This window comes from Phasianus colchicus, chromosome 3 (genome assembly GCF_987193195.1).
Source record: "Phasianus colchicus chromosome 3, bPhaCol1.hap1.1, whole genome shotgun sequence".
Taxonomy (NCBI): Eukaryota; Metazoa; Chordata; class Aves; order Galliformes; family Phasianidae; genus Phasianus; species Phasianus colchicus.
In genome coordinates this window covers 76,767,807-76,791,314 of record NC_143438.1, presented here as the reverse complement: position 1 = coordinate 76,791,314, position 23,508 = coordinate 76,767,807, and the positions used below count along the sequence as shown (strand labels likewise).

Sequence of the window (23,508 nt, the reverse complement as noted above, 5' to 3'; positions counted from 1 at the left end):
AAGACAACAGCAGATTATTTACAATGTTTCTAGAAATCTAAAGCATAGATTTAAAATACACTGTAATATGATTACTTCTTCTTGTATAAGAATTATTATACTGCTAACATCAATACAAATTGAATTACTAACATGATAAAGCAAACAAACTTAGTAAATGAAAAGTTCTGTCACAACACTGTATTTTAGGTTCAACACTGTATTTATAAACTCTCCCCTAAAATACTGGAAGTGCCAAATCTACGCTTGACACACAATTCATACAGCACTGCTCAGAAGGGAGTGAAATCAGGCAGAACTGGGACTGTAGGCGTGCAAACGCAATCTGAAGAAATGTCTGTGGGCAAGTGCCATTCTGGTTGTGTAACCAGAGGCCCAGAGCTCACACCAAGGAGCAATTATATTCTCTACTGCAGCGGCAATGATCTGATTAATTTCATCCAGTTGACAGATGTCACTAGTGATTTTTATTAGCAAATTGGCCCTATTGAATCTACAGACATGACATTAATGCTATTTAGGAGCTGTGCCGTGTCAAAAGAACATGATTCATGCTTGACCTAAGTTTGTAAAAGTCATCCATATTAATATGTCAAGGAGGAAGCTTGCTGAATGCAGTATGCCCTTCAAGATGCTATTCCAGGAAGAATCAGTCAAATACAAGTTTTTATTCATTATTCACTACTGTGACTGCCTGTCCTGCATGAACTCCATAGGTTAACAGCAATGACAGAACTAAAAGAGAAAGTAGGACTAGAATATCCAGCAAGAAATCACCCAGAAGGTAGGCCTAGAAGGCTAAAGGTTAAAAAGTGTTTTTATGCAGAGCTGCTCTGCACATTTTCTCAGCCAGTCGAAGTACTTTTGGTTGCTGCAAAGATATAAATAACAAACATGATAAACAAACTGCTTTTTAAAAAGGATTCATCTTTCCATTATTCAGCTCTGCATAAATGATGCATCACTTCTGAATTAATGTACCATATAGCCATAAAAGCACGAATGCTTCTATTCAGAAGCTGAATATTTAGAAAAAGGAAACAATAAAGGCATGTTGAATCTTTGACTCTTTTCAAGATGCTTACATACTTAAAATTTGGGCCAACATCAGCTCTCCCTGATGACTCTCCTTGGTAGCAGCACAGGTCAGGAAATCTGCTTCAAATTTTGATGCTTACAGTGTGTCATATAGAACTAGTTTTACAGCTTTTTCTCCACAACTCACAGTTGAACGCAGTGGAAATGATGAATGCATGGGAATGGAGCTTGCTTTATTAGCATGACAGATAGACCACGCTATCACAGCATACACATATTCCCAGCACCTTACCAATTAGGTTAAACACAGCTCTGGAGAGAGCATTTCATGGGTGAGAGACTACTGTTTACTTTATGATTCTTCACCTTTCAGTCTCTGTGCTATGGTTGCTACCACAGTAGCTAATTAGTATTAATTGAGATAGTCTTTTATGACACATTTGGCCAATAGAAAGCATTCTCATATCACCAGTTCATTTCACAGAACTCATTGAGTCTGAATTAGTGCAAAGCTAGTGAACAGAGCGGAAAAGATCTATACCATGCTGCTAATTCAATGAGCTCTTAGTAGCACAGTTTCAATACATTAGCTCAAATATGGTTTTGGTTTTTTTCCCCAATAGTTTGAATCTCTTTCATATTTTTTAATTTTAGTAATCTTCAGTGTTGAGTTGTGAAGTTAATTATATTCTCTACAGTATCACAGAAAAGTATTTGACCTCTCAATAATAAATATTTATGTAAATTCAAAATATTATAAAACAGAATTCTCAATAAACAACAAAAACACAACACAAATCTTGCAGTTTAATATTTCAGAAGAAAATATTTTTGTTAGAGGACTTGTGTAGCTATGCTATATGAAATTATACAGTGGATTGCTTTTTATCGCTTCACAATGCAGGATGGATGCAGAACATTTTCCTTACATATTCCTTCAGGTTCTTCAATATGAAGATCTCGAAAGAAGTTGTATTAAATATGATATTAAAATAAATATATATCATATAAAACTTACAGAAATCTTTAAATATACTTCTGAGCAATATAAAAACATTAGACAAATAATAAAGAAACCCTGAGAAAGCACAAATATCTATAACTTCAGGGCATCAAAATTGTCAATTCATATTATCAAAGGAAAAAAAAAAAAAAAAGGCTCAGGTTCCCAATACATTCAGATGTGGCAAATCAACTCCCTGCAATAAGTCCATATTTTAAGCGTGCATAAAGGCAACATTTGTTCTGTTTACAAAATATCAATCAATAAAAATGAGCAAAATTACATCCATAAAACGTCCTCTTTTGCAACTTGTACCTCTTGGTCTTAAATACCGTGTGACATCTAAATGTTACTGCCTCCTGACTCTCATATGCCTCTGCTAGAGGAATCTCAGTTCCACTTAGTGTATGCCAGCTCAGCCAGCTTTAATTATTTCCCCCATACCATCTGTTCTTCTTCCAGCCCTGATGCCTGGAAGTAGCTTCTTAAGCATGCTTTCAGGCTTGGCAGGCCACCTCTAGTCCCCGTGCTGCACTGAGCACTAAGATCCATGGAGACTGCTGCCTGGTGGACAAGGTTGCTCCACACACAGCTCTCCTCGTTCCTGCTCCTTGGCTTCCATACATTCATGTGCTGCAGCAAACTATTGTGCTGGGAAACAAGGGACAGTGGGGAAGCAGAAGAGAGGCAGTGCTGCGCAGGCACAGGTTGGAAATGAATTCTAAGATCATCAAGTCCAACCATCAACCCATCATCACTTTTCCCACTGGACCATGTCACTCAGTACCACCAGAGATGGTGACTCTACCACCTCCCTGGGCAGCCTGTTCCAGTGCCCAACCACTCTTTCTGAGAAGAATTTTTTCCTAATAGCCAGTCTAAACCTCCCCTGATATGCTCTTGACTGAGTTCATCATCTTTTCCTCTTTACTGTTCGGCTCTGCACTCCCCTCAGCAGCCTCTGCCTGGAAATGCTTTGATAAAGGGACACAGAATTTGTTCTGCTCATCACGCACCCAGCACAAGAGGTTCATTGGTGTGCTCCCAGTAAGCAGCAGCTTGAGCTCTTTCTAGACTACTACATGAGGTAGCAACTGGGAAGACACTCATTCCTTAATAAAGTTATCTTGTAATTAGTTCAAGTCAGTCAGAATTTTTAACTTGAGAGTAAGTAAATCATGTACTTTAACAATGTCAAGGCGTTCTCATCAATTTCAGAAAGTGTCCAATATTTGAGAAACTTTGCATGATAAAGAGGATGGCTACTTCATTATACGTTCATTAGTGCAATATTTAGAGAGAAAGGTATTCTTAATCAAAGTTGGTAAAGGTCTGAGAACAGAACATACAGAAGGACTTTCAGACTTTTAGCTTATGTAATGAGCCACTTCTCTATATTTATATCCCTTTTCCAGATAGCAGAATCTTATGTTCATATTTATCAATGCTGTGAAAACCACAGCATTTATTTATGTGATAAACAGAGACTGTCTTTCAAATTACGCTTTCACATTGTCAATCTAGAACAAGAACTGTAACAGATCTACACTTAAATCTCAAGAAAGTTTATTTTCTGCCACAGTTATTTCACTGTAGAAGTTAAAATCTCTTTGATTTGATTACATGTAGACGTAAGACAGATGTCTACAGACTGTTCTGGGTAGATGGCTTCGAAACCACAACTGTGGAACAGTGTACAAAAACGACCCAGAGCAAACACAGATATTCCCTTTGCACTACTGCTTCCTCTGCTTCCTCTGCACAGAAACCAGAGCCAAATTTCCACTCCAGTTTGTGCCTCAAGAAGTTTTACTTGGGTGATCACATCCTGACTCAAAAAGAAACTCACAGCTGGTGTTCTTCCTGCATGTTTTCATTTGTAAAGAGATCACCAGTCTTCCAAAGCAGCACATTTTAGCTTTGCAAAGAGTACCAACTACTACTTAAGAGGTCAGCTAGTGCCAAATAATTTGGCTGAATTGTTTCCTGAGCTCAAGTTCCATTTAAAAAAAATAAAAAAAATAAAACAAGGGAAAAAAAAAGTTATTAAAAAGCACCTGTTTATTATAAACTGTCATCATTTGCAGGGTTCTACAGCAGATGGAGATACTGTTTGGGCACCACAGTGACAAACTGCGGAACTAATGTTCTAACTAGATTATAAAATGATGTGAGTTGTACAAGGAAATAGAATTCTTGGATTGAAATGTGAATTCAGTGAGGCTAATGTACTTTCACACTGTAAGTGCAGATCTACTGGGGCAAGAAAAAGGTGGGAGAAACAGACAAATCGCATCCCAACCTCTCCCTGCATAAGGACTGCAATACACACCTGCATGTCCTGCCAGGAAGGCAGGAAGCCATTGGGTTCTTCCTGTTGCAAGTACAACTCCATACCCACATCTGAATCACGTAAACCACTGACCCAACACCTTTATGCAAGTGAAAGCCAATTTCTCCCTTACTCCATATAGCCTCCTGAATAGCATCTTGCAAAAGTGATAGGTCAGATTCTTCTTAAAGTTTTGATGAAGCAAACTCAGAATAAACTTTACAAACACTAAGAGCTTCTGCAGATTCACACCTTTACCTTGGGATCAAAACTGAACGTAGCAGTGCTACATAACAATGTAGCAGTGTACATTATCCCATCCCTGGAGGCATTCAAGGCCAGGCTGGATGTGGCTCTGGGCAGCCTGATCTAGCTTTTGGTGACCCTGCCCATGGCAGGGGCGTTGAAACTAGATGATCATTGTGGTCCTTTGTAACAGAGGCCATTCCATGATTCTATGATTCTGTGATTATATTTGTGCTGTACATTAAAAAATATGTATATATACATAATTGTATCTGCCCCTAATTTTTGTGAAGCTCACTTTTTAAAATTGTCTGTTTTTCCAAATTCTGTATGGCTAAGTGGAAGACATTTAACCTAATCTGAAAACCAGATTTATAGGTATTGCTATTTTGAAGAGAGTAAAAGCTAATTTCCCTGCGGGATGTGGAACAGCACCAACTGCCCTCTTTTTCCCCAGAACAACAGCAGTACGTAAATATCTGCTGCACTTGAAAAACTCTGAAATGCATCACCATTAAGAAACACTGATAACTGGACTGTGTGTGATAACGTGTGCAATCTCTGAAACCGGTATGGTTGTTTCCAAACTTTGGTAACCTCTGTGAGGATTTCCAGTCAGTACAACTAACAGACTGTCAGCAATAGCATTTACCATGAAATTTTATGTCTCTGATTAAGACAGTCTGTCCTAATATATCTATATAATCGTTCACAGACAGTAAAATTAGAAATATGAGTTGGAATTGGGAATAAGGAACACTGTAAGATACTTGAGCAGGTAGCCAGCCTTGCAAAGCAACTGATTCATCTACTGTCACTGTTGGTAATATGAAAACAAAGGGAGGCAGCATTCAAACATCAGAAGAAAGCCAACTATTTATTCCAACCCATGGTCACAGTGACTGAATTTGAATTTCAGTAGAGTAGTTCTGTTTACTTGAACATAATTTGTATTTCAATCAAAAACTGAGAGCACGACTGAGGTGGAGGACAGGCACTTGGTTTTCAAAGAAGTGAACTGAAGTTGTTGATTTGAACAGATATTTTGGTCGGATTCTGATAAGAAACATGGTGGCAAATTGTTTCACTCTACTTGCACCAATTAAACAAAGTCTTCTGAAACAAAATTTTAACCTGTACTGAGAAGAAGAGAAATGTTCTCTATGGAATTGTTCCAATCTGAAAGTGTTACTGCACTGTTGAAAGCAGTGGGATTAAAACTGTGTTATGGTATAATCAGACCAAGAAGTCTCCCTTAACAACTGGGTTGTCAAGTGAAGAAGGTTCTGCTCCAAAATTCACAGGAAAAAAGAGACAGGTAAGGACTCTCACAAGCCTAAAGATATGTAGCAGTCATTATACACTACAGAAGCTTACACAAAGAAAGTTCAATTCTCGATCCGTTCTCTGCGGTGCATTTAAAGCTGGTTAAAAAAAGAAAAAAAAAAAAGAAGAAGAAGAAGAAAAAGAAAAGAAAAAGAGGACACCACTACAATTCCTTCTCCCTCCTGAAAACTGAAAGTAACTTAAAAGAGTGGGAGCAGTTTTTCTACTCTCTGATTCTCTACATCCTTACATCCTAGCAAAGCACAACCTCTGACAGGGAATACAAGAAATTAACAGGAAATACGTTAGCTCCCCTCTTGCTCTTAATTCAGAATCTCAAAGAACTTCCCTGAGTGGCACCTGCATTTGGAGCAGGTTGTGTCAAGCAATGAATTTCAATCACATTTTAATTGAAGACTCAGTTTTTATTAACAAATGTGAATATAATGAAAGAGGAAATTATTTTAAATCCTTAATCATTGTCTATTACCTTCATCGGTGCTCCCTAAATATGCTGCATTCTAAGGGACTTCAGTTTATTTAATTTTCTCTTCATACATGCGAAACAGCAGCTTTCCCATTACAATAATATGTCTCCAGTGTTAGCAGAACTCCTTAGTTGCTAATACTTTTCCAAATGTGGGCTTTTCCCACTAGGATGGGATCACACTCTAAGTAGCTTTTCTACATAAATCTTTCCAGCAGGATCATTGCTGATGTCACATACAAATTAAAAGTGCTTCTAAACAATAGTACTTGATGCTAAAAATGCTAGATTCAAACTGGTATCAATAACAATTCATACACCGGGGTTTCACACAAATAACATTAGACTGATATTCACTGGAATATTGTCTGGAGTATTCTCTCATCTGTACTAGAAGAAAAGAAGCTCAGAGAGACAGATCCTTCTGCTATGGATCCTTCTGCCATAGCCTGAAGGTGCCTCCCAAATCCAAAAACATTGCAAAGAATTCCCAAAGCAACCCCCTCTTCCCCTCCAAAAAAACAACAAAACCCTCATTCATAAGCACTATGTCTACTATGGATGTTATAGCAAACGTAAGTTAGTTTTACTCAAAGATCTAATATCAGCCTAGGGAGGAAAATCATGTTTAATATTTTACTGCAGTCAGCCTGCCAACAGCTGCTCAAGTAGAATTACTCCAGCAGCAAATCCTACATATGTGCAATCACCTGGTGGCACTGTTACACAATCTTCTAAACTTCTGTTTTTGGTGTTTGGCTCCTGGGAAGCAGAACAGTGCTGGTGTTACCCCGAAGGTCACCCAGGGCCTCTGCAGGAAGACTGAGGATGGAGGAGGCCAATTGCCTCCAACACTTGTTTTCACTTTGGACTTTAAAACACAGGCGTCCCCCCCCCCCACACACACACTCACTCTCTCCACCCCCTCCAGGATAGTCATGTTGCTGACTTGACATCTGGGGAAGAACACACTTCTACATCACATCCCAGGGCAAGTGTTGGTATAAATAATAGCTTGCACAGGTATTTCATGTTTCTTATTCTTCTGCCTTAAGCAACTAGCTAGAAAGGTAACTAAAGACTTAGGAGGTTTCAGTGGTTAGGTATCAGCAGAAAGCTGCAGTATCATCACATACAATTTTAAAGGAATTGTTTTCAGGTGAAGACTGATGATCATTCAGCAAATGAATATAATCTGGAATATAATCCCAGAGTACAAGAATTATTGCAAATCTCACAATCTGTCCTGTAAATTGAAATAATACTTCCTCACCATTAATTTGTATGTTTCACTTAAAGCCAACACACAAAAACACCATAATGAACACCTCTTATTTTCCAGTGTGCAGAGGCAGTATATTAATTTACAGCTTGCTTAATATTGGCTTAATATAAAAATACAACTGACAGGAACACCCTCTGCAGAATGAGAAAAACACTAGGTGATTTTATTAACAGGACAGTGGATCATCGAATGAGATTTTTATATACTTCATCATTAGTTGGAACTAGATGGTTCCCCTCCAACCCAAGGCAGTACATGACTCTATGATTTGCAGCATGTTTTTCTTACCAGTGTAGAAAAAAATGTGCACTGAAGAAGAAATTGGAAACTATCAACAAGCAAACAAATTTTCTGTTTCAATCTGATTGTATTTATAGCAGTGAAATAGAGAATGAGACTGGACATCTAAAAGACCACCAAGTGCAGGAATTCTGTCCAGTGAATACTGAGACGTTGAACTGAATCCAAACCACCTTGATTAGTGGAGTTTTTCTGGAAAAATTGCTTTCTGGTAGATTGGCTACAATCAAATGTAATAAGGACACACTTTTCCTAAGAATGTATTAGAAAGACTATTTTTTCAGGACAACACGTCATGGGAAAACGTAATCATCATCTATTTCAAGAGACAGCAGTGGGGTATGAAGTGAGTCCTTCTCATATTTTCTATCTTAATTCTCATGCTCTTTACTTGTGAGGAGCTGCAATACCATCTTTAATCCTTAAAGAGAAATAAAGTATGTGTAAAAAGGTCAAACTTCTTGTTTCACCTGGCTTGGTCTGTTTTATTGAAACCTTTCCTAAAAAGAAATAAACTTTGTTTTTTACAACTTTTTCTACCTGATATGTTCAGAATGTATGTATTTAGTCTTTAAAACAAACAAACAAAAAAAAAAACAACAAAAAAAACTAGCACACAATGAATCAGTACAGGTACAGGTCAGCATCAGCCAGACTGAGAAAGTTGTTCTACTTTCTATAAAACAATCAAATCAAACTCAGCTGTAGGTTGTGCAGAGGCAATCCAACTGGGATTCATCTCCATCTACTAGAGCTGAGTTTGGGTCACATCACTAGATTGTTGTTTGCCAACCCAGAGCTGACAGTAGTGGCAATCAGTTTTTTCTCAGGATTCACCATGGTGCCAGTTTCTCTCTGAGATTAGCTGCAGATAACGGTTATCTTCAGCAGCAAGATATGAATGGCTTGACTTGAGACCAATCAGTGCCTCATGTTTTACTAGAACAAAACTTCCTTTTCTCAAATAAGAAAAAGTGAGTTTATAGAATGAACTTAAGACAATCCCTCAAACACTATTTAATTGTCTTAGTACAAAAAATAAAAGTGATCCCTAGGAAAGTAGTCATGGCACCAAGTAAGCCTGAGTTCAAGAAGCATTTGGGAAATGCTTTCAGAAACATACTTTGAAACTTGTGTGATCTTTTGTGGAGCCAGAAGATGGACTCTGTGGTCCCTTCCAATTCAGGATATTCTACGATTCTATTCGTTTAGTACCCTTAAATGGTATGTTTTCAAAAACCGGATGTACTTTCTCTCAGGCTTTTTCAGAGAAGAAACAATCATATCTTTGGAAACCACTGAACAACCACCCTCAGCACTGTCTTACATACAAATGAAAAGTGAATATAATTTAAATTGCAGGTAGATCACAAAAGCATCTAATTACATACCCAAGTGGTCACATATGTTGTTAAGCAAATATTCAGCTAAGGTGGCTGAGAAACTGCACATCAGCAACGCGTTCAACAGATCATCCTTGTCACATTTCCCTTGGCATAGGAAAGACACAGTCATTCTATCTTCTGCAAATTAATATGAAAATCTCTCAAGCGTAATAATTACTGAGATTCACAAGAAATACAGTGGGCTGCTGCTACCATTTAGTTTTCATGAACATATCTGGCCAATTAGTATCTAAATTTATAAAAGATTTCTTTCATTGTTGAATGCTTTATGCTTGTAAGGTCTTTGCACACTCCTATGTGCATACTAATGCTTTGAAATTGAGGAACACTCAGCAGTACAATAACTCCATAATAAAATCCAATTTTTCTTCATGGTTCAAGATAAAAATCAAAGTTTGGCAACAGCACTCGGTTCCCATGGAATACTGGGGGTGGGAAAAGCATAAAAACAAGCCAGTTTCTTAAAAACCAGAAGGAACTTCAGAACAATCTGCCCTGGAGATGAACCTAACTGTAAACAGCACCACATTCTGATTTATCTAGTAATCTGAAGAAAAAGCTTGAAGCAAGAAAAGGGCAAAAATCAGCTGTAAAAAGAAAAAAAGAAAAATCCCAGCTGAGGAAGGAGTTTTTCAAACAGCTTTTCAGAAACTTTGTATGCATTGGGACACCTTTATGTTCAGATTCCAGAAAGATTCATTGTATCTGTCCCTGTACAGTAAAATGGCTGGGATTAGATCACTGCCAAATTTGATGGGAAGCAACTTGCCTGTAGGGAAGGGAGGCAGCCCTCCCTCATCAGCTCCAGCCACTGCAGTACTTGAGATGCTGCTCAAGGAAACAGAGACAGGCTGTGCCTCCTGCAACATGGATCAAATAGAACAGGAGGTTGGCAGGGGCTACTGATTCACAGTATCAGCTCGATTTGTCTACTCAGTCACTTTACTCCAATCCAATTTATACTTTACTGCTGTTGTCCTAGAATAAGTAACATCAGATTTCAGTCCTAGCTTTCATACTCACATGGACATTGTGAAAAAGGCAACTCACTGGTTCTTCCCTCTCAATGTTAGCTTCCGAGGGAAGTCATCTCCAAACTGTGATTTACTGGAGTGTTTGTGCCTTGGTCCACCCCCAATGTCTTTATTTTTCCCCTCCAATCCTCCAGTTCTTTTTATGGATATAAAAATATATGAGGAAACAAATAACAAAGTTGCCAAGACATTCGACATTATCAATAAACCTGTCTGATCACTACCCAGAAATCATAGCGTTCATAATACTGACAAGAGAAACAGAAATGATCCCTGAAACAGAAATACTCTTGCCCTAGCTGATCTTCTATGATATTTTAGGACAAGGAACTTGAAGAACTCCTATTTTCTTTATCATTATTATTATTATTATTTACAATTGGAAATCTGAAAAACAAATAATTTGATCCACTGTCTGACTCCCTCCACGAGAAAGATTTTTTTTTCTATCAGATCTGAATCTCTTGTATTTCAGCTCAGGACCACTGTCTTCCATCTTCCAGCCACACATCACAAAGAGCAGACTACCGGACATCTTCTTGGTAGCCTGGTGGCAGGCAGTGGCAGGCTGCTGTAAGGTCCTCCTGAATCAGTCTGTTCTCCAGCTCCCTTCTTCACAGGGCAATTGCTCCAGGTCTCAACCATTTCAATAACTACTGTCTTTTGAGTTTTTTCAGCCCATCAGGTAGTCTAACGACCTAAGCCATAGTACCACATAGATGACGACTATGATAAAACAAGGTATTTGCCGAAGTAACAGTAGGTACCATCTACCATGTCTCCCATTATCTGCAAATCCCATCACAGAATTATAGAATGGAGTGGGTAGGAAAGGACTATGTAGTTCATACCCCCTGCCATGGGCAAGGTTTCTATACACTAGGTTGGCCAGGGCCCCATACAATCTGGCCTTGAACACCTCTAGGAATGGGGCACTCACAGCTTCTCTGTGCAAACCATTCCAGCACCTCACCACTAAGTAAAGAATTTCCTCTTTAACTCCAATCTAAATCTCCCCTCTGTTAATTTAAAACAATTCTTTCTTGTCCTATCACTACCTGCCCTTTGAAAAAGACATTCTTGTCCTTGTTGATATGCTCCCTTCGAGTACTAGAAGGCTGCAATGAGATTCCACCTGGAGCCTTCTTTTCTCCAAACTGAACAATCAAAGAATCATAGAATGGCCTGGGTTGAAAAGCATCTCAAAGATTATCTAGTTTCAACCCCCCTGCTATGAGCAGGGTCACCAACCACCAGACCAGGCTGCTCAGAACCACAGCCAGCCTGGCCTTGAATGCCTCCAGGGATGGGGCATCCACAGCCTCCTTGGGCAACCTGTTCCAGTGCATTTTCTCTGAGAGAAAAACTTCCTCCTAATATCTAATCTAAACCTCTTCTGTCTTAGTTTAAAACCATTCCCCCTTGTCCTATCACTATCAGCCCATGCAAACAAGCCCAGCTCCTTCAGCCTTTCTTTGTAGGAGTGGTGCTCCATCCCTGGAGGGATCCATCCCATCTTCTTGGTCCTCCTCTGGACCCACTCCAACAGCTCCACATCCTTCTTGTGCTGGGGACCCTAGGCCTGTATGCAGTACTGCAGATAGAGTCTCACAAGGGCAGAGTAGAAGAAAACAGTCACCTCCCTCACCCTTGTCACGCTTGTTTTGATACAGCCCAGGATACAGTTGGCCTTCTGGGCTGCAAGCACACACCGCTGGCCTATGTCCAGTTTTTATCCATCAGAATCCCCAAGCCCTTCTCTGCAGGGCTACTCTCAATGAGTTCCCATCTATACACATATTTGGGATTGATCCGACCCAAGTGCAACACCTTGCATTGGAACATATTGAATCCCATTAGGTTTACAGTGGAGCACTTTTTAAGCTGTCCAATCTTCTCTTTTATCAGTTCAGAAGTAGCTTCAAACTGGGAAATGGCTTTAAGCTGATGGAGGGAAGATTTAGATTGGATGTCAGGGGGAAGTTCTTTACAGAGAGAGTGGTGGGTACTGGAACAGGCTGCCCAGAGAGGCTGTGGATGTCCGTCCCTGGAGGTGTTCAAAGCCACATTGGATAGGGCCTTGGGCAGCCTGGTCTAGTATTAAATGTGGAGGTTGGTGGCCCTGCATGTGGCAGGGGGGTTGAAGATCGATGATCCTTGAGGTCCCTTTCAAGCCTGGCCATTCTGTGAAACTGGACCTGACCCATGACATTCCTAGGAATTAAAAGTGAGTCTGAACAGCCTATAGTTGTCTTGAAAATTCTTACTGCCGTTTTTGAAAAGGGGTGCAACAGCTAGCTTTCTCCCATCATCATGGACCTCCCATGAAATTCATGACCTATCAAAGATGATAGAGAACAGCCTGCCAGTGACCTCAGCCAGCTCCTTCAGCATCCTTTGCATGAATCCCATTAATTTCTATGGATTAAGATTCTCCTCAAGAGATCTCTGACACAGACCTCTTCCACTAGCAGTAATTACTGTCCTCCCTGCACTCTGTCTCTTGGCTCAAAAGCCTCAGTCTTATCTGCATCTACTATTCCTAAATTACCACATTATTTCAGCAGTCAGTCCACATTTTTCTTGTTCGTTATTTTACTGCTAGAAGAATGACTCCACTAGGTTTGGGTATTTCACAATACCCAAAGGACTGGTCCTCAAGGCATATTTGTGGTATAAGAAATCAAGGTATTTCTGCTTTTTTCCTTTATACAAAAGACCTCAAATGAGAGAGAGACTGAAGGTGATTCACTCTGTATGAGGCCAGAGCTTACAAGTCTGATCAGTCTTTCAGTCTTCTTCTTCCCCAGAGATTCAAACTGCAGTATACAAAGAGGATGTAGTACTGGCTGATCTTGCAAGTTGGGTAGATAAGTCTATAAAACAATAAAAGATAGCACTTTGCCCTCATGTTAAGCAGGGAAATTATGGAATCTTGAAACACATCTTGTTCAAAATGACTTAGTAGATGATACAATAGCAGTCTATATGATTAAAAACAAAAACAGGATGCTAAGAAAGAAGACGTGCTAAGATGAAAGGACATTAATGAGCATCACTCTTCTGGTGGATGCTGCCTCCATAGCTCAGAACTCATTCATATTCAAAGATACACAGATTAAAGGACAAAAGAAGGATACAGTATTAAAAACTGTCTTCTAATGGCTCCAAATTTTAAATTAAAACAAAAAAAAGAGAGAAAACACAAAGATGCGAATAAATGCTTGCTTGCTCATCCAGAATAGCTATGTGATCTGAATCACTAATAAAATTTTTCATGACAGGTGAATGAGTAAGAGCTTTGCATAGCTACTGTTGCTATGAAAGTCACTTTTCTTACTAGCCACATGTTGCCAAGTATTTCCCTTTCCTTATCACTCACAAACAGGTAATAAAGTATTAGAAAAATGGCCTCTTCTAAAACTTTCTGAGACTGTATTTAAAAGAAAGCAGTCAGAGTGATGCTCCTCAAAAAGCAGAAAGTGTTCAGTAAAGAATTTGCAAGCAAATTGGGACAGTGTCAGACTATGCAAATGTCTGTGAACTGCGTCTGGATCCTTTGAGAGAAAGCTGGAAGCTTCATCTCCCATCTGTCCTCCATAAGCAAGAGGACACAGCCCAAATTTACAGCATCTACTGCACTAAACTCCACCACTTATCTCATAAATCTTAACATATCTACCTATGTGCAATGCTTTTCCAGTATCATCAACAAAGAAGAAAGGAAACTGTGTGAATAGGAGGAAAAATCACATTTGGAGGCTGATTCAGGAAAAAATCATTTAATTCTGCAGAAGAGAATACATTCAACTTCTAAACCGTAAGAAGAATCCTTCAAAGACATGTTTGGAAATGGAAGTATTCTTAGCAGGAAAACCTCCCTATGGTAAATGCATGAATTATTATTATCAGACCAAATAAAACGAATAAGGTATTTCTAGAAAGTCCTAAATAAGATCTCTAAGAGTTGAAATGAATTTTAGCAAAAAAGAAACATCCCCAAAGTGTACCCTTCAAAGAAAGCTTATGTTTATTTTTGAGGGAAAGGCAAGAGGAAGCCTCCAAATTTAGTTTTTATGCAGTGACTGCAATAGCACGGAGTACCGTGACATAAACCTCAATAAGATTCTCAGATGGGCTGCAAGGAAATGTGTATTTTCAAGTGCAGCAATTTTCTCTTTCCGTCCTGAATTCAATAGCATATTCATTGTGATGTCTCATCAATGGTCTAAGGCTCTCCAGCACAACTAGGCTTCATGAGTGATGATGGAGTTCCACCATAGAAAATAAATGACATATGAAATCACCACTCAAACTGAAGTTACTTCAGACACATCATGTGTAACAAACAATCTTATATCAGCAGATAGTGCAACACAGTATAAACTTAGTAGTTAATGCTATAAATATGGATAAATTCACACAATCTGTTTGCTCTGGCATATTTTAAGGCAAATAAAAATGTTATTGAAGCAGATTGGAATGCATATAAACACAAAGAAAGTGAAGGTACTTCACATGTAACTGATATGATATTTATTTATGCTTCCAAATCATCATAGGTGCCATGACCTAAATGGACTCAATCCAGAGTATATAGCAGAAGAGCAAGACTTACTTACTGTACTCATTAAATACAAGTAGCTGATCAGTTCTTGTCTAGTTCCCCCCTTTCACAACAGGAAGAACTGACTATTATTTACTTATTAGTTGAAAAAGATTTTGGTTTAGGTTCCCCCATAAAATCTTCCCTATTATGGACTCTATCACACTATAAACTCCCTATTATATTGTTTTTTTAGCATTAATAATAAACGTTGTGACAATTCATTACTTATAGGCAATTAAATTCTTTCGAAGATCCATTTTCTTTTAAAAATAATACATTCTGAACTATCAGATTAGTAGCAGTGATTAAACTAATCCCTACTAAAATTGAAGAAACCAGCCACAGAAACACGAGAGTGAGAGCCCAAAAGAAATTCTTGCCCTTTCTTATTTAGCACTTTGGCATTAGCTAGTATTGGTCTGTTTGGGAAACTCAGTCAATTAACATCTCTTTATTCAGATTTGGTTATCACAAAAGCTTAATTTCTCTTCCACGCCAATCTTATGTCAACACAGTTCTACTGCTCTGAAAAGATAGCATGCAGACATTCAAGAAATAAATACATGTATGTATGGCAGTGTAGAGCAGTAGTATTGTTACAGCAAAGTAGCAGAATATATTTTCTTCATTAATATTTCTGCTGATCTCATTTGCAAAATGAGACTGTTTTTTTCAAGTGAACATGAAATAATTTTTTAAAAATGAGCAACTGGAGCAAAAGAGAACCTTGGCAATGAGTATTTTGCAAGTATCTGCATGTTGTATATTGTATACATAAATACATATGTATTCATTCTGTCTGAACTATTGTCAGTAGTTGTAGCAGCAATATTTTCTAATGGAAATAAAGACTATGCCAGCAAAAGATGCCTCCTGATATAGTTGGTAGTTGTTTACTACATGAAATAAGGTGTGCTAGCAGAAGTTTATTTATCAATGTTTGCATTAAAGCTTTTATAAGATATTAGAATATTCTGAAAAAAAAAAATGCTCCCCCCAAACCCAACTACTGTTTTGCTTCACTGTTTCTTTTGCCCATTCCTGGTATCAGGAAAATATTTTTATGCAACCACTGTATTTTTAAACATTTACTCTCTACCAGTCCTGCCATTTTATTTTAATAGCCAAAAGAAATAAAAGCAGGCCTTTTTACATCTCCAAGACCAGAGTTACTAAACAGACAACACTATGCACCACAACTTCCATGGCTAAATGGGAATGCACAAGTGTATATCTCTACAGTATAATAACATTAGATACATAAATAACCTTAATAAGTTGTTAAACAGACATCCTGAGGCAACACATCATGAGGAGACCTCCAGTAGAGTCCTACAATCAACACAGCTGTGATGCTGCACCCATACTAACTGCAAACCAGCACGGAAGAGCTAGCTGTAGTCTGGATGGAGCACTAGGCTGGTACAGTCTTACTGCTACCCACAAAACACTCCTCTGTATAATATTCCAGCCCACTTCTTGGAGTCCTCAAGACCCAGATATCTTCTCTTCCTCTTTCGGAGGAGATGCTCATCATAAGTGGCCTGAATTTTTAAGTGCCTGAGGCATCTAAAAAGTCTAATTTTAGGTTTTTATTTTTAAGTGTCTTGGGTGATGTTTCTAGAGTTCTCTGAGAAACTTTATTCAGCCCACCATGCAGACTGTTTTTCCCACACTTACCCTATTAATCTAGGAGTTCCCACTCAATTTCTTCACACCAGTTCAGCAGTGAAGCAGCAGGACCCTTTCTGCCTGCTGAGCCTGCCATATGGAAGAGTTATTTCTCCCCCTCACTGACTCTCCATTTTCTGTTGTGTGCTCAGATAAAGTGAAACTTGTTCCCTGTTGCCTTTTCCTCTCAGTCCCTCCTTCTCTTACCTATTTTTTCCCCACTTTTTAGAAGTGCAACTGCACTAAGTTTGGGAAGTGCTTGAGATGCAGCCTGTGGGAAAGATGAAACGCAGAGTCAGTAGTTTGTGATTAGCTCTCTAAAGTAGGAACGATGCTGATAAAATTTTTAAAATCTCTCTGAATTGCCAGGATATTCCTTCCTCAATGCACATTCACTTCTAGAGATGCAAAGGAAATAAGTGTTTGCATAAAGTGACATAAACACGCACAAAAAGAAATACAAAGAAAACAAAATCCAACTCTAATGGTACAGAGAATTTAGGAACATGACCTGACAGCTCACAGAGCTGAGAGCATACATGAGCTGCTACAATACCTTCTGCAAAGCATGAGTGTGCAAGGTAAATGTCCACATGTCTTTGGGTCTGTAAAGTAGTGTAAGGTTTACATAAAGACCTCAGAAGTCCTTTCTGCACATGCAGATCCAAAAAATTATTTTCTTAAATAATGTTGATTTTACTCATTCCATAACTTGGTAAAGTAAGACTGGTTACACATTTCTTTACATATAAATTTAGTATTGAATACAATTGGCAGCCATTAATAAATCAGACTGGCCCTGTTATAATAGGCAATGTGATGCTGCTAATTTAAACTTTAAAACATAAAACCTGTATATACATACATGTTTAAATAAGGATCCTAAAGTTTAATATCCAGATTATCCTATATCTGTAAAGCACTCTGAAGATCATTGTAATTACTGCAAACAAACTTAATGAAAAATGAGAGTGTAACACAACATACAACAAGCATTATTTTACTCAAGCTCCATTAGTCATCATCATAAACAGTCGTTTGCCAGTTGGGTTTGAGCTTAACATAAAGAACACTAATTTTTGAATGAAAGAGGCAAAGCCAGAGGAGATCATTAGAATTTCAACACGTTCTTAATCCACTCATCACAGTAATTACTAGTTCATGTTGTTTGATCTTGGACACAGATTGCTCTCATTAGAGAACAAAATGCAAACAAGGTCAAAGCAAGGTAAAGCCCTGTGTAATTGTACTAGGTCACCAACACTTCTAAAGTGTGTGCTTAAGATATTTAATAGCCAACTGTACTCGAAACATTAGAATTTCATATTTCCTGTTTCAGAGTCCCTATCCACTCCATGCTTGTCATTACATTTATCATCAAAAAGTTGCAAGCTATTCTACTAGACTTTGTTTATTATAATTGATTTTTGAGAAAAGTCAAAGAAAACTAAGTACTTTTAAGTCAAATGGGCCATGCAGGTCATAACTTAAACTACAGTGAAGTTGATGGAAGCCTCAGAAAAGTAAGCTTCATTTCTATCACATAATAAAATCTGTGAAGTTAGTATCAGAAAAACTCATCCAGAACAGTAAACATATTCATCTGATATCGGTATTGTGCTGCCCAAGAGGAAATCTTTCATTTTCACAACATGCAGGAACATGTGTAATTATATGTTTATGAAGGTACAGAGGAAACCATGTTTCTTCAATCAGCCTGCCAGGAAAATCCAAACATTATGCAGTATGAAGTAACAATGGTTCTATCGACTCATTCTCTGTGACCCCAAATCTCATATAGAAGACAATAACAAGATAAAACCAATACATCTCTCATAATGGGTCAGTCCAGCTAGAACACCTCGCCTGCTACTCAAATGATGTTATTTAAGAAAAACATATAAGCTTAGCCCCTTTCTATGTTCTGTTCCTTTTCATAGAATCGCAGAATCGCAAGAATTGAAAAGGACCTCTGGAGATCATCATTATCCAAGGCTGTCCCTATCCTTCATACTCTAAACCAGTCCTTCCTTGTTTGTAAGAACAAGGTCCAGCAGCACACCTCTCCTTGTTGGCTATCACCACCTACATCAAAAAGTTATCTTACATGCACTGTAAGAGCCTTCTGAACTGGCAGTGTGCCCGGCAGTGTTGTCTTTCCAGGAGATGGTGGTTCCTCCCACAAGAACCAGTGCACACAATATTGTGGCTACTTTCAGCTGTCTGTAGGTATAGGAACTCAACAACTTCCTCCTCCTGATCAGACAGCCTATAGTAAACACCCACAGTAGCATCACCCATATTGGCCTGCTTCTTAATTCTCACCCATAAACTCCACTCATTCACTGTTCATTCCTAGGCAGGGCTTGACATATCCCAGTGGTTCTCTCACATAGAGAGCAACTCCACCACCTTGCCTTGCTGGTCTGTCTTTCCTGAAAAGTACATTTTATATTTCCCAATGGTCTACAACTGCTGCTCACAAATTAGCACTTCTTTATGGACAAGTTGCCTGTTGAATGCTGCTTGTGGACATGCTTCATGTTCCAGCATTGTAACAAGGTATGCATAAAGGCTATGGAGTATTCATCCCTGGAGATTTTCAGGACAAGACAGAGCGTGGGTTGTTCCTGATCCAGTACTGACTGAAGTTCTACTTCCAACAGGAAATCAGAGTACCTAACCCTCAGAGGTCTGTTCCAACAAACATTTCCATAAGTCTGTCAAATGAAGTGTTGCACAACATTCCCATCACTGCTTTCATTCATATGCTCTGATTTAGTTTATGACAGAAGGACATTTAATTATGATCAACTTTCCAGTAATGTTATTAATCCTGAGTTAGGTTAAGAACTCATTCTGATAACACGGTTATCATTATTACTCAAGCAAAAATCTCCCTCATCCCATTCCCAGATTTAGGGATGAAACAGTCTTGGCATACTTTTAATATTCCTTTCAGATTATTTGGAGGAATGAGGAATAAACAATCACAGAGCCATGTTTCTTCATACATCTCAAGTAAAAATTCAGTCAAGTGTACTGATTGAATTAAGCTTTCTCAGAAAACATATCCTATACTAAAGGATAAAGGATTAAATTTTAGGGTGCTTTTCTCCCACATGGTGGGATAAAGTCTTCTTTAAAGAAGGATTATACAATTTGAGATTTTTGAAGTATAATTTTGGAATCTCATGGTCACAATACTATGAACCCATCAATGCCTTCATTTTGCCTTTTCTTAATTTATTTTGGGAGCAAATAATTGAAACTTATATGAGTTTCTGGAAGGCAGTTGTGCAACACATTTTAAATGCAGTTTTCTTCTTTAAAAACAATTTCAAGCATTCGGATGTAACAAATGAAAAAATGTTTAAGGCAATACATTCTTCTTTACTTTTTAGACAATTTAAAGGTGTACAAACAGCCTAATTTTATACTGCAATAATTCAACAGCCAAGAAATCTAACTTCTTTTTCTTTAATCTGCTGAGTTGCAGCTCTTTAAAACGCATCATTAACATCCACTCCTTTTGTCTGTCCAACTCTCGTTAGCACATCTGCCTCTCAGAAGCATTAATGAACCAGGCACAAGCACTGCAAGGCCACTCTCCATGCAGTTTAAATCAAGTGAGAAGCTAAATATTACCAAAGGAATCAGTCAGGCCAGTCCTGAAAGGATTTATGTGAAAACACTTGCAGGGATAACTAAGGTGATGTTAAACCTAAGGTGATGTTTCAGGTACTGAAATCTCAGAAGAATATCCAGAAACCAAAATTATTCAGAAAAAGATATCCATAACCTGCCTGATTAATCCTGGCTGCATGGCCTAGAAACAGTTCAAGCTCACCATGTGTTTTTCAAACTGGAAATTCTTTCCAACCAGAAGCCTTCTAAATCATTTCTGCCTAAATTCTAACACAAACAGTTGTCAAAAGCAGTAACAGCCTTCCTGTATCCTTCCTCCCCAAATTGCTTCTATGCTTTCCTCAACAATTGTTCTTCAGGAAAAGAACACTGAAGAAAGAATTCTTATAAACAGCACAGGATAAATAAAGCATTTAATTCTTAAGGGTAATTTGACACCAGCATGAAGACATGACATCTCATTGCTCATGGTGGGCATCTGTAATCTTAACAGACAAGTGCAACTAACTGAAAGAAATAAAACACAAGTCAACAGGAATATCTTGCAATTTTAATGAGTATATTTGAATTTTTCTGTGAATGAAAACTCACCAATGGTGTAATATCTCTTCAATTCACTCCTCCGTGGATTGCGCTTTTGGGTATTGGCGGTGTTTTTCTGTTCCTCCTCAGAAGTCGTTTTGGTGGCAAGCAAAGGTTTACTGGGCTGAGGAGCAGGAGCTTCAGCTGCCACTGGGTTGCATCCTGGCCCACTAATATCCACCGACTGGGACTTTTTCTTTAATCTAAAGACAATTCATGGCAGTAAGGTATTATTAATCTTTGCTCTATACTAGATAGAATAATTCTTTTTTATATTTTAGGTAGAATAATGCCAATGCTTTCATTATACAGAATTCATGCATGCCCCAGCAGAGTACAGAAAATCAGCAGCAGTAAATTAGGCCTTGTAGTAATTTCCCCTTTTAGCTCCTGCTAAATCAGCTGCAGCACTTGAATCTCATCCTACTGTGGCTCACATGTAGCTACAAATAACAAAACTGTCCTCAGATCAGCCCACCGCTGCCTGAAGGATCAGTCCATAATCCATTTCAGAGAAGAGGAGCTGCTACAATTAACCTATCATTAAATTTACCTGGCTTTAGTTTCACAAACAAGGGGAATATAAAGAAATTAAATTATTTGCACAAAGTTGAACACCTCAAGAAAAAGGAGCTGACTAAAATGAAGTCTATATACTTATTGGTCAATATATATATATATATATATACTATATATACTATATATATACTATATATTCTATATGGTCAATTTGGCATTCCATCATGGTGCTGAGGTAATTAAAAAGTATCTGAAATTCATTACCACTTGAAAATTGTGAAGTAAACCTTCACAAGGATGACTTTGCAGAAGAAAATCACTAGATGCTGAGAAATAATGCTCTGCCTCTGACCCAAACTTCCAGTGTGATTTCCATATATTACAATCTTACTTTTGTGTTGTGCAAAAATGTCATGTACAGAGAATCTATGAAGTCTTTATAATTTCCACAATTTCAAACCAAGACAAGTGAGACCTAAAGATCAATATGTGTATGTATGTCCTGCTGTCTGAAGGGCAGACAAGTTAATAAAGCTGCATACTACAGGACAGAGCTACTTAAGAAAGTAATTGATGCACTGTGGGGAATACCAGATTGGTACAAACATACTGTGCTTGTTCTTCTGGAGTCACAAAGAGAGGGATAACACCTGTCATCTGAGCAGTAAAAATGCCACATGGCCTTTTTCAGGTGACAAGATTAATAAAGGACTGGGTACAAATGCTCATAGAAAATTAACGTGCAAAAAGAAAGTTATCTACTTTGAAGACAGGTTCAAGAAAGGACATGTCTTTATAGCAATGTCTTAACAAAAACAAGTCAAACTAAAACGCATCTTCTTTCAGCTCATCTGCACTATATATTGAAACACCTGTCATGGTTGTCAAATAATTCAGAAGAACACTGCAGCCTTTGAAATGCATCTTCACTGGACTGCAATGCCTTGCAATGAGAGCCTCGGTACTGGCTATGTTTTGAAGCCAGGAAAACTAATTCTTTGTAAGCCTGACCCTTTTTCAGCACCCTGCTTTATTACTGGCCTCATGTTGTGCTTGTTTTTCTTTCTTATACTAAAGCTGCACTGGCTGTAACAAGGTTTAGTTTTTTGGTTTTTTTTTCTTCTACTGCACGTATTCCATAAGCAGCCTCCAACTAAGCTTTCAACTTCAGCGGGCAGCTGAAGTCCCTCAGTATTGCTTGGTGTGGTTCAAAATGACCCTGCTAAAACCAGACAGCAGAGGAACAGCAAGAAAGGTTTTAAAGTCAAAACTGCATGAGCAGGACTTGGAAATGCACATTTGACAGTGAGAGCAAAGATCTAACTTGAATGAGAGCTGAACTAGAAGGGCCAAAACTTTATTTTTCTGTAGTAATCCTAAACTATATGAATTCCAGGGGATTAAAAAAAATAAAAATCTGCAAAACATTAAAGAAAATCCATGGCCTTTTGGAGAGATGAAATCCTGAGGTGGTCACTACCACTGCCACCTGGCTATTGGTGGTTCTGTGAGATATGGCAGTGGCAGTGCTATTTAACATGAAGGTTAAAACAGACAGGCACTTTCAAAGGAAAGGCTAACACCAAATGTGTATGAAGGCCAAATTACTGACAATTAATGAAGACAGCTCATCCTGGCTGAACAGGGCTCAGCTGCTACTGACTGGGTCTGGAGATCCAGTGTTTGTTTGGAATACAGCTGAGCAGCACCTCATTTTTAGATAGCCCTGTCAAAAACACATATTTCACACGTCTATTTGTGTAATTCAATTGCACTATTGCTAATAGCCCATTAAAAACCCATTTGCTCCATTTATGTCTGCTGCCTCTTCCCTAGAACAGCTGCCACGTCCCGCAGTAATGCAGCCATCAGAGCCCTGCAGTGCAGCCACCCCAATGCCCCACCTACCAGGCAGCAGCACAAATCCGCATCTGCCCCTCAGCACCCTGCTGCTCCTGCAGTGATCTGCCCATTAGGCAGTCCAGCAGGAATGTGCATCTCTGAGCGGTGTGATACATGTCT

At 38.5% G+C, this 23,508-nt stretch overlaps 1 protein-coding gene across 6 annotated transcripts in view; it reads right to left on the bottom strand.

Moving 5' to 3' along the window:
• The window catches only part of OXR1 (oxidation resistance 1), a 244,602-nt gene that overhangs the window by 101,939 nt on the left and 119,155 nt on the right, over positions 1–23,508 (bottom strand). For 5 of the 6 annotated variants that reach the window (XM_031591122.2, XM_090137899.1, XM_090137895.1 and 2 more), the window contains one exon: positions 20,977–21,170. The exons of the other annotated variant lie outside the window; for it this stretch is intronic. In XM_031591122.2, the coding sequence (XP_031446982.2) occupies positions 20,977–21,170 (194 nt within the window). The remainder of the gene's footprint in view (positions 1–20,976; positions 21,171–23,508) is intronic. 6 annotated transcript variants of the gene reach the window in all.